Source organism: Salmo salar, chromosome 05, assembly GCF_965601325.2.
Source record: "Salmo salar chromosome 05, fSalSal1, whole genome shotgun sequence".
NCBI lineage: Eukaryota > Metazoa > Chordata > Actinopteri > Salmoniformes > Salmonidae > Salmo > Salmo salar.
The window spans coordinates 23532442-23545182 of NC_138295.1; the positions used below are offsets into that span (position 1 = coordinate 23532442).

The 12741-nt window shown below is 44.4% G+C and overlaps 1 protein-coding gene across 5 annotated transcripts in view; it reads left to right on the forward strand.

The window, feature by feature from the left end:
• The window catches only part of diaph2 (diaphanous-related formin 2), a 754395-nt gene that overhangs the window by 56133 nt on the left and 685521 nt on the right, over positions 1 to 12741 (forward strand). For all 5 annotated transcript variants that reach the window (XM_082975098.1, XM_082975097.1, XM_082975100.1 and 2 more), the window contains 2 exons: positions 6547 to 6651; positions 11899 to 11919. In XM_082975098.1, the coding sequence (XP_082831224.1) occupies positions 6547 to 6651; positions 11899 to 11919 (126 nt within the window). The remainder of the gene's footprint in view (positions 1 to 6546; positions 6652 to 11898; positions 11920 to 12741) is intronic.

Sequence of the window (12741 nt, forward strand, 5' to 3'; positions counted from 1 at the left end):
GCTATGACGGTACACATACATTATCCCTTGCAATCGGAGCCAATCTGCGTTCACAGGCAGCACATTTCTCCGCATTGCTCTGTGATTTTTTTTTATTATTCGCTTAAAAAAATATATATTTACCCCTTTTTCTCCCCAATTTCTTGGTATCCAATTGGAAGTTTTACAGTTTTGTCCCATTGCATCAACTCCCGTACGGACTCGGGAGAGGCGAAGGTCGAGAGCCGTGCGTCCTCCGAAACACAACCCAGCCAAGCCGCACTGCTTCTTGACACAACGCCCGCTTAACCCGGAAGCCAGCCGCACCAATGTGTTGGAGGAAACACCTAGCGACCGTGTCAGCGTGCATCCGCCCGGCCAGCCACAGGAGTCATTAGTGCGCGATGGGATACGAGCATCCCTGCCGGCCTTACCCGGACGGCGCTGGGCTAATTGTGCGCCGGCACATGGGTCTCCCAGTCACGGCTGTGCCACTCGGGAGGCCCTGCTCTGTGATTTCGGACGTATCTGAGGCAGTCTCAAGTTGTTTCCCACAGTATTCAGGCCATGCAGAGTTGAGGCCCAGTCCGTTCGGCTGAAAGAACACACGCAGATGTCTCCACTACCGCCAGATAGCTCCACACACAGTCAAGTGTTTGGGGTTGCCTGTGTAAATGTTTAATTTACCCGAGTCGGCAGCCAGGGATATCTTGGGATTCTTCCACGCGGACCTGCGAGGATATCATTATGAATGGATCATAAATCATTTTTGGGAGGCGGAACACAGAGAGAAGCTTTTCTCTTCCAGTTGGCCCAGATGAGTACTCCGCAGGCCCAACTGTCTCCCCCCTCTCTGTCCCTTCATCCCCCCCTTTATTCTCCACTTCGCGTTTTTCCTTGTTTAATAAATGCCAATTAGCCGGCCAAATTAGCAGAGTTCAGAGATGAATTAAAAAGCCTGCCGGTCCCTCCATTAGAAAACTGGTAAAAGTTTCTACTCCCTAGTGGGTCATGCTACCCTTAATGGTAATACCCATGATGCTGTACCTAGTGGATCATGATACCTTAATGGTAATAACCATGATGCTGTACCTAGTGGATCATGATACCTTAATGGTAATAACGATGATGCTGTACCTAGTGGATCATGATGCTGTACCTAGTGGATGATGATGCTGTACCTAGTGGATCATGATGCTGTACCTAGTGGATCATGATGCTGTACCTAGTGGATCATGATACCTTAATGGTAATACCCATGATGCTGTACCTAGTGGATCATGATACCTTAATGGTAATAACCATGATGCTGTACCTAGTGGATCATGATGCTGTACCTAGTGGATCATGATGCTGTACCTAGTGGATCATGATACCTTAATGGTAATACCCATGATGCTGTACCTAGTGGATCATGATACCTTAATGGTAATAACCATGATGCTGTACCTAGTGGATCATGATGCTGTACCTAGTGGATCATGATGCTGTACCTAGTGGATCATGATACCTTAATGGTAATAACGATGATGCTGTGCCTAGTGGATCATGATGCTGTACCTAGTGGATCATGATGCTGTACCTAGTGGATCATGATACCTTAATGGTAATAACGATGATGCTGTACCTAGTGGATCATGATGCTGTACCTAGTGGATGATGATGCTGTACCTAGTGGATCATGATGCTGTACCTAGTGGATCATGATGCTGTACCTAGTGGATCATGATACCTTAATGGTAATACCCATGATGCTGTACCTAGTGGATCATGATACCTTAATGGTAATAACCATGATGCTGTACCTAGTGGATCATGATGCTGTACCTAGTGGATCATGATGCTGTACCTAGTGGATCATGATACCTTAATGGTAATACCCATGATGCTGTACCTAGTGGATCATGATACCTTAATGGTAATAACCATGATGCTGTACCTAGTGGATCATGATGCTGTACCTAGTGGATCATGATGCTGTACCTAGTGGATCATGATACCTTAATGGTAATAACGATGATGCTGTGCCTAGTGGATCATGATGCTGTACCTAGTGGATCATGATGCTGTACCTAGTGGATCATGATACCTTAATGGTAATAACCATGATGCTGTACCTAGTGGATCATGATGCTGTACCTAGTGGATGATGATGCTGTACATAGTGGATCATGATGCTGTACCTAGTGGATCATGATGCTGTACCTAGTGGATCATGATACCTTAATGGTAATAACCATGATGTTGTGCCTTACAACAGCCACAGACTATACTGTACCAGTCAATAGCCTACAGAATAAAAGGGACAGGAATTGAAATCCCTTCACCAAATGTTAGATCATATAGTAGACATATACCGTAAGGTTGTTTTATCTATGGCGGCGCCCCAAATTTTCTTCACAGTGCACTACTTTTGACAAGGGCCGAAAGTAGTGCATTATATGGGGAATAGGGTCCCATTTGGGATGCAACCTATCTCTGTTATATTCTGGGCTATACATTAGTGATGGGGGAAATAGATAGTTACATATCAAGATATTCTTTTTGAAGATGTATCGTTTCACAATATCACTATTATTTTTGTGCAAGTTGGCTTTACCTGCACCAAAACTCATAGCTTGTTCTCCATCTTCTTTTTAAATAGGGAGCCAATTTGTTTTCAGCACTTTCATTTCCATGACTGATCAAAACATGTTTTCTCGTGGCTCTCCCTTGTCTCTCTGTAGCAGACATATGCTGAGCAATATGTCTGGAAAATCGCATCACAATAAAATCACAGTATCGAATCGCAGTACATATAGAATCGTAAGAATCGCCGTACATATCGCATCGACACCTAAGGATGGTGATATTGTGTCTGGCAGTTCCCAGTCCTTCTGTACATCCAAAACCACCACCTTCTGCAAAAGTCAACTCACTGTGTACAGAAAGACATCAAACAAAAGAAAAACACACAATTCTCCCACTAGAGTGCAGCCTTGTTCCACAGCAGCACCACTCAGCCATATCACTTTAGCCATGTGTTTTTCTATGTCATTCTGTCCATACCTTTGTCTGAGAGTGCTCCAAATAAACATCCTCCCATCCTCCTGCTATCCTCATCATCATGTCATTCCCCTGCTTTTAGTGCTCTTCTTTCCATCCCTCACTCCCTCCATCCCCTCATCTCTTTGACAAGAAAGGGCCTTTTTGTGATGCAGAGTAAAACGTAGCATGTTTGCTGAAGATAATAGCTAATGAGACATTGGCTACTGTCCATCCAGGCGCTGTGGTATGACAGTGTTGGATGGTAATCATCCTTACCCATCCACTGTACAGGCAGTGTTGTATGATATCCACTCTGTTGTATAACATAGGGTAATGCATCATGGCCTCACTCTTCTGTTTCCAGGGGTAGTTATCACTGTCGCTAGCTGTGGGCTTGTCCACATTACCTCCTATTGCTATGCCTGTCTGTCATATTGCCTATAGAGGGGGGGGACTGTGTACCCCAACTGTAGTACAGAACCCTATAGAGGGGGGGACTGTGTACCCTCAACTGTAGTACAGAACCCTATTGAGAGAGGGGGGGACTGTGTACCCTCAACTGTAGTACAGAACCCTATAGAGAGAGGGGGACTGTGTACCCTCAACTGTAGTACAGAACCCTATAGAGAGAGGGGGGGACTGTGTACCTTCAACTGTAGTACAGAACCCTATAGAAAGAGGGGGGGACTGTGTACCCAAACTGTAGTACAGAACCCTATAGAGAAAGGGGGGGACTGTGTACCCAAACTGTAGTACAGAACCCTATAGAGAAAGGGGGGGACTGTGTACCCAAACTGTAGTACAGAACCCTATAGAGAAAGGGGGGGACTGTGTACCCAAACTGTAGTACAGAACCCTATAGAGAGAGGGGGGGACTGTGTACCCTCAACTGTAGTACAGAACCCTATAGAGAGAGGCGGGGACTGTGTATCCTCAACTGTAGTACAGAACCCTATAGAGAGAGGGGGGACTGTGTACCCTCAACTGTAGTACAGAACCCTATAGAGAGAGGGGGGACTGTGTACCCTCAACTGTAGTACAGAACCCTATAGAGAGAGGGGGGACTGTGTACCCAAACTGTAGTACAGAACCCTATAGAGAGAGGGGGGGACTGTGTATCCTCAACTGTAGTACAGCAGCTGGACATAAAGTGCTATGATGGTTTACCTTTTCTTGTATAGCATCCTCTTTATTTAAGTGATAATGCCCGAGAAGCCGGTGTTTGTTAGGCCCGATACATCCTCCAAACACTGGCTTCGAGGGCATTATCACTTTTGTACAAAGGGTTACCAACATATTAAAATAATGATTGACAAATCTTCATGAAAAACGTTATTTTGATGAATTTATTCGTACTATTTCATCCTTCCACAAGATATAGCCCCGACACATCTAGGGTTGCTTCCCAAGCCGGCTGGTTGTTGTTCTATCAGTTCGGTTGCCAGAGACGCGACCCAGTCATTGTCTTTTTGTTCTGTATCTATGGACGCGACCCAGTCATTCAGTCTTTTTGTTCTGTATCTATGGACGCGACCCAGTCGTTCGTTCTAAATGTTCCATTGCCATGCTGACTGGCAACGTTCTTATCCCTTGCTTGCTAGCTAGCCAACTATGGCTAACTTACAGTCATGTCAAACAGTGCAGCCAGAATAACAACAAAGTAGCTGCATTTGCATTTGTTTAAGCTGTTTTCTAGTGACATTTATTTGCAATTTCACCTGGCATATAAAATGTTCTCTCTCATCAGGACACTGCTGTTTGAGAGCTAGCCAACAACACAGCTAACACAATCACTTCAAACTGAAGCTGGAAAGACTGCAAACTTTTGACCTGTTTTCTACTGATATTTCTTTCTATATATCCATAAAAATGATGCTGATTCATGATGTCGACTGGCTGAGAAAAGCTGCCTGCCTGTCTGTCTCATCCTGACTCCCGACACGTTCATTACTATGTGACAGCTGGAGATTGAATTTGAATATTGAAACAAAGTTGCAAATGTCAGAGAGACCAGACCGCAAGGTTTATACATATCTCCACTTTTGAAAACTAAATGTTAGTTTAAAAGTAATGTGAGATAATGTCTTGTTGCTTTTTAGAGTCTAAAAGACATGATGTATGTCTAGATGCTTTTTATAGTGGAGATGAAGTTTATAAATTGCCTGGCTGGGCTGATGAGACAGTGGATTGTGCAGTCAGATGGAACAGATTAAATGGGCATTTTAACATCATAGATTTAGCTGGTGGCAACTTGTAGAATAGACACCGGCCGGAATGCGGTTTTAACCAATCAGCATTTAGGATTAAACCCTTTTATAAACTGGATGGTTCGAGCCCTGAATGCTGATTGGCTGACAACAGTGGAATGTCAGACCATATACCACGGGTATGACAAAACATTTATTTTTACTGCTCTAATTATGTTGGTTACCAGTTTATAATAGCAATAAGGCACCTCGGGGGTTTGTGGTAAATGGCCAATATACCACGGCTAAGGCCTGTATACGTTGCGTCGTGCATAAGAACAGCCCTTAGCCGTGGTGTATTGGCCATATACCACACCCCCTCGTGCCTTATTGCTTAAGTAAGGACTGCATCTTTAAGAGCAACAAACAGTGGGAGAATCATTGACTGTTTCCATTTGAGTGAAGAGTGTTGACATCCTTTAAAGCAGCAATCAGCAGTTAAAACAGTAACACAACACATTCTCCCTGTTTCGGTGAAAAGCTCTAGAATTGTAACTCCTCTCATTTGGATGCAAGGACCGACCATCTATGATATCACAATTAAAGTTATATATATATATATATATTTTTAAAATATTTTTTATTTGACTTTTTACCCCTTTTTCTCCCCATTTCGTGATATCCAATTGGTAGTCTTGTCTCATCGTTGCAACTCCCGTATGGCGCAGGTCGAGAGCCATGTGTCCTCCGAAACATGATCCTGCCAAGCAGCACTGCTTCTTGACACACTGCTCGCTTAACCCGGAAGCCAGCCACACCAATGTGTCGGAGGAAACACTGTACCACTGGCGACCGTGTCAGTGTGCATGCGCCCAGCCCGCCACATTAGTCGCTAGAACGCAATGGGACAAGAACATCCCGGCCGGCCAAGCCCTCCCCTAACCCGGACGATGCTGGGCCAATTGTACGTCGCCTCATGGGTCTCCCGGTCGCGGCCGGTCTACGACACAGCCCAGGATCGAACCAGGATCTGTAGAGACCCCTCAAGCACTGCAGTGCCTTAGACCGCTGCGCCACTCGGGAGGCCCACAATTACAGTTTTAACCATGTTTTAAGGCTATATATATATTTTTTTTTATTTACTTTGTTTACAAACATTGGAGTAAAACGAGCTTAGATTTTGGGTTCTGATGGGGTAGGACAGTTCAACGAAGCTCGTCTTCAATCAATGGGTATCATTAATTTACAAGTCAAAAAATGAATGTAGTTGGAGTCTTAATGGATTTTAAATAACCTCAGCTTCCCGTTATGTGTAGTATTCATCTGTCCTCACTTTCTGTGTTTGTTTCCTCAGGAGGACATGAACCTGAATGAGGAGCGTAAAGCCCCCCTGCGTGGGAAGGACCTGAGCACCAAGCGAGAGATGGTTGTCCAGTACATCTCTGCCACCGCTAAATCTGTAAGTCCTAGTTGTAAACCAATGGGCTTTCTGCATTATATCTGTATTGTAACCGTTCTAACCTACTCTCACCCAGTGTAGTAGTAGTTAGTGGGCATGAAAAATAAGATATTCTATTCTACCAAGACACTACAGAATTATGAGATTAACCTGCTCTGCTTTCTTTCTGTAGCTCTCTCTCTACCTGCCTGTCATTCTCACTCCCTCTCTCTCGCTCTACCTGCCTGTCACTCTCTCACTCCCTCTCTCTCTCTACCTGCCCGTCACTCTCTCACTCCCTCTCTCTCTCTACCTGCCCGTCACTCTCTCACTCCGTCTCTCTCTCTCTCTCTACCTGCCCGTCATTCTCTCACTCCGTCTCTCTCTCTACCTGCCCGTCACTATCTCACTCCGTCACTCTCACCCCGTCTCTCTCTCTACCTGCCCGTCACTCTCTCACTCCGTCTCTCTCTCTACCTGCCCGTCACTCTCTCACTCTGTCTCTCTCTCTACCTGCCCGTCACTCTCTCACTCCGTCTCTCTCTTTACCTGCCCGTCACTCTCTCTCACTCCGTCTCTCTCTACCTGCCCGTCACTCTCTCTCACTCCGTCTCTCTCTCTCTCTCTCTCTACCTGCCCGTCATTCTCTCACTCCGTCTCTCTCTCTACCTGCCCGTCACTATCTCACTCCGTCTCTCTCTACCTGCCCATCACTCTAACTCCGTCTCTCTCTCCTTGCTCAAGCCCCCAATCTCTGATTGCCGCCTCCGTTTTATTTATTTGTAACCTTTTTTCCCGCATGCTTATCAAACCACTTTTGATGTAGCGCAACCGTAACTCTCAGTGGCTTAATATTGGGGAGAGATCAAGTTTTCATTTGAATTTGGAACGCATCGCTGTCCCAAAGCGGCATAATCTTGAAACATGACACTTTCATCACTCAAAACCAATAAGAGCAGTAAACCCATTGCGTTTGAGGGTAATCCCAGGGTTTTAGGGTGAATTCTCCTTTTCTCTTTATGAAGTTTAGGGCCCCTACTGAGGATAGACTCCTGTCAACACAAAAGGAAAAGTGATTTCTTCTCCCGTCTAAATCACTCCGACTCCGCTGGCCTTTGACATTATAATGTATTACCTCTCTCATTGTTATGGTAATTAACTGGCTTTATTAATAATGATGATGATCAGAGATGATTGAATTTTTCACCGGGCCCATTATGTTTTGTGAGCGCTGCTATATTATTCAGATGAACAGCCGCCTCTGTCTGGATGAAAGGGACTAGCACTGTATTTCAGGGCCCTCCCTACCCCTCACATTCTATAGGCCCTGTAGGTGGGAGCCGGTCAGAACCATGTCACGATACAATATAGACAAACACAAAAACAAACAAACAAACAAAGCGAGACACACACCAACCTACACCTCCATGATAGGGTGGAAGTGGTCCAGGAACCAGTTTTACATGAGTTTAGATATGTTTATGTGTGATAAGTGCCTGTCTACAACACGGCAGAGCAAAACCCCTCACCCTGTTAGAAACCCAATCCATCCCACTGGTTTCTGTAAATAAGGAAGACATAGAATTACCCTGGCCAATTAGACTCCTGTAGGTGAAGGGTAGGCTGGGCTATGTTTCAAATGGCCCTATGGCCCCTGGTCAAAAGTAGTGCACTACACATCCAAGGATGGTTCTTGAGTAAGGCAGATTTTTGGTGGTGCCTTATTCAATCTTTGGGTGTTCTCTTCCCCTACCAAAGATGATCGCCGTCCTATGGAATCGCAGTTTTTAGGGTCTTCTTTGTATGCGTGATTGTTTGCTTCCAACAGAATTTTCCATTTGCAGGAAAATGTACTAATAACGTAGACTCTCTCAATCACACACCAAGTCACCTCTTTCCTGTGTGTCTATCTGTTCTAGACTGGATCATTGCCCCTTATCAACTAATAGAGACCATAGAAATATATAAAGTAGAATGGCATCAGTAGAATGGGAGCTGTCTGTGTACCATCTATATTTTAGCTTGTTCCCTATGGGTTATGCAGACAGAGAAGAAAGGGTTCATTTGAGGGGGCAATAGAGAATTCCATCAGCTCTCCCAGCAATACCTCAAATCCATCTAGGTGAAGTTGTAAGTCAGTCTATCCCTTCTAAGTTTCAGGTACAGCACAGTATGTGGACCGGATTGCATTGAGAATGAAGGTTTAAAGTGCAAATATTGGTGGAGCGACAAATGTGTCCCCAACATCCTGTGGCTTTTTCTGCTTGCCTGAACACCCATTTTGAGACTCAGTACATAGTGCTAGTATCCTTTATTGTTCTGGATAATGTTGCAATTATTTCTTCTCCAAATCTATTAATGCAGTATATCATCCAACATATAGTTTTTATCAGTCTTCTATGAACAGTATGACCATTAGCGTGTTGATATACTGGAGTATATTTCCCTGCAGATATTAGGCTAAAATACTAGCTAGCTAATGGGACTACAGGGTTGATTATTAGTTTGTTTGTTCTCTCCCAACATGGCTCCTCTCCAGAGTTGTATTTTTCATACGTTGCTGCCTCGCTACTTCATCACCGAGCAAGATGGAGAACTCTTCCCATATACTACCAGGGTGCCTCTGTGGGAGCCTTTCAAATTACCCCCCAACACAAAACAAAGATTAGTCTGTCCCAAATGGCACCATATTCCCTATGTAGTGCAGTACTTAAGATAGGGCTCTGGTCAAAAGTAGTGCACTGCATAGGGAATAGGGTGCCATTTGGGATGGACTCAATGTCTTTTTTTAAAGGAGAATGTTTCTATTGGCGTTGACCCTGGTCATTTGAATATGAAGTGCAGCTGTTGCAGCAAGTGTGGCTGTCCTTGACCGTTAACAACGCATGAAGCCCGTTTTCTTTCTCTCCTCTCTTTTAATTTTATATCATTCTGACAAATGCATGCCTTTCACGCTAACGCAATCATTTCCCGTCTATTCCCAGTGTGCTGGAAAAACATCAACTTTGCTTACTTCTCTTTTGCCTTGCAGATGACTTCCCTGTTCCAGTTCAACATGTTCAGTGTTTCATGATGAGATGGGGATGAGTGTGATGGTCGGGTCTTGAGGGGAAGCTAGTTCAAATGTTTTGAGCAGCCATTTTGCTGCCTTTGTACGAACACAATGTGAAATCAACATCCTGGTATTTTAAAGGGATTTGACCAATCATCAATCACCAATGTGCCACCCCGTTCTCTCAGTGAAGCACCCCGTTCTCTCAGTGAAGCACCCCGTTCTACATTTTACATTTTTGTCATTTAGCAGACGCTCTTATCCAGAGCGACTTACAGTAGTAAATGCATACATTTCATACATTTTCATACATTTTTTCTCCGTACTGGTCCCCCGTGGGAATCGAACCCACAACCCTGGCGTTGCAAACACCATGCTCTACCAACTGAGCCACACGGTGAAGGACCCCGTTCTCTCAGTGAAGCACCCCGTTCTCTCAGTGAAGCACCCCGTTCTCTCAGTGAACCACCCCGTTCTCTCAGTGAAGCACCCCGTTCTCTCAGTGAAGCACCCCGTTCTCTCAGTGAAGCCTGACAGTTGGTCAGAGAATCAAGGGCTTCATCTTCTCCTGTCACACTGTTATCTGGTCTAGTGAATAATAAAATCCTATATTTTCCCTACACCATGAGAAAGGATGCTAATGGTAATGACAGTAAGAGGAGAATATAAATAAGTACTACCGCTCCTGATAAGATGACATCTCCCTCAGAAGTTTGTTTACTAGGGAGTTGTTCTATAATGGCGCGCTAGAGGTCCTCATTAGCATACAATAACCAAGCATTCAACTATTATTAGAATTAGCTTTAGGTCGTGTTTTTTCCTCTGAGAACTGACAGGAATTCTATCACGGTTTTATCGAGAACGAGGTGTTACCTTGCGCGGGGAAATGGATGTAAGTACTCAGTGCTATTCCTCCTCAAGCTCCTCCCTGACACATCTACTTGCTTTTTTCTTCTAGATAATGTCTGTTCTTTTTGGTCAAGCCGCCAAAACAGCAAGCCTGAAGAGAAACATGTTTAATGTTCTCACCGTGGAGTCTTGTCAACGTTAAAACAACGCTGGAGACAGCAGTAGTTCCCAGTTGTCCCTGCCTCTATGTGATTCAAGGTCCCAAATCTCCCAATAATAACCCGACAGCATGATCCCTCAACGTTAGACAATGACATGCTAGATTCATCAGAGGACGACTGGGGAAATGTGGATTTATGGTGAAAAGCACAGTGCACATGATCAAGCGGCAACACAGTTAAAAGTGACATTATTGCCGTCATAAACGCTGATGGAGGTGAGGGAAGCCGAGCGTCAAATGGGAGAGTGGGAGAGAAAGACCGAGAGAGAGATTGATAATGAGAGAGGGAGATAAAGAATAAGAGATGAAGAGAGGACTGCAGAGAGAAAGAGAGGACTGCAGAGAGAAAGAGAGGACTGCAGAGAGAAAGAGAGGACTGCAGGGAAAGGGAATGAGTGAAGGAAAGCAGAAAAGCGAGAGAGGCAGTGTTGGTGAGAGAGGCAGAGCTCGTGACTATGTTTTCCCTCACTTGATGTGCAGTGACTTTGTAACTTCCTGTGATCAGTGCGCGCTGTGCTTCTCGGAGTGCAGCTGGCTGGCGAGAGAGAGGTGTGTTCAGCTGCAGATTAGAATACATTTACTGGGCTGACAGACACCCTCCCACTGCGAGACACAGCACCGCCGCCGCCGTAATAGAAAAAACGCTCCCAATTCCCCACCACTATTGACAGATAACAAGGTTAAACTCCAGAAATCATGCTGACTACATGGGCTCCAAGGTGCTACGAGGAGTCGCTCAGTCTGACACCTGAAGTCAAGCGCAGATGGCAGCTGATTGGTTTTGGCTTTGGGAAACCTTGTTAGCCATGGACAAACTGTCGTTGTAGCGGTTCATTCTGTGCTAAATCGATCAAGCGCAAAGACAATTAGGGCGTTTTCCTATCAACCCTAACACTGCATAGAGTCACTAGAGGTCAAGTGAACTAGACACTCCATATTGGTTGCCAAATGAACAGACACTGTCTTACATGATCTTTTGGTACAGCTATGTCACCCTAGGAGAGTTTAGTAGTGTGTGTAGCCTATGTAATGTCAGAATAAGGTGCGCTTGATACCTCTTACAGTTGACAGGTAATTCTTGGCCTACTAATGATTGTGCCGTTGTCTTTTTGCATGCTAACTCCTCTTCGCTGACCGCTGCATGCAGATCACTGGGAGCAAAGTCACGGTAAGTACACCCTTTATATTATTACCTATAGTGAGTCGTGTTTCTCTCGTGCCTTTCTCCATCTCCTCCCTGCCCCCTTCCCCTCTCCATTCCCCTTTCAAAAGATTCTAGGCAGTTTGTCCCTGAATGCACAAGGTCATCATATTTATGGATTTAATAACAAACAAATCTGCATTGATATTGCTAATAGACTGTGATTTGGAAAGGCTATAAATTGTTTATGCAATTCTTACATGTAAATTGAAAAGATTTTCCAATGAGGGATTTCTAAATTATACAGTCTTGCAAAGGGAGCCCTTTTGTTGGTCTAAGCCATTCTCTTTTTGAAATGGATTGTAGACTAACCCGTATTAGCATTTAAATATTGTAATACCAGGGATGAGCAATAGTTTTTAGGCAAATAATGATAATCTGCAATCTAATCTGTTTATTGGAACATTTTGCATCTAAATGGCTTTCATTGTGTTAATTTTTTTCCTTGAGACAGCACACTGAGAGAATGTATCACTTAATTAGATTGCATTACACACACGCACACCACACACCACACTCCAGACACACTGATTGAACAGTGGAAAATATATTAAGTGCATTTTTCCTCAATCTTCCAGAAATCTGAAGCTGGTTTAATTTAGCGGCCGGGTATTCACCACAATACATTTGAAAGCCCCTTGTCTCAATCCCACAACATGAAGGCATGACACCTCTGTCTCAATCCCACAACATTATGGCATATCACCCCTGTCTCAGAAATGTAGCTGTTGTTGCTGTCACTCCCTCACTAGCCCAACCTCAATAATCTGTATAAATATACACTGTCCG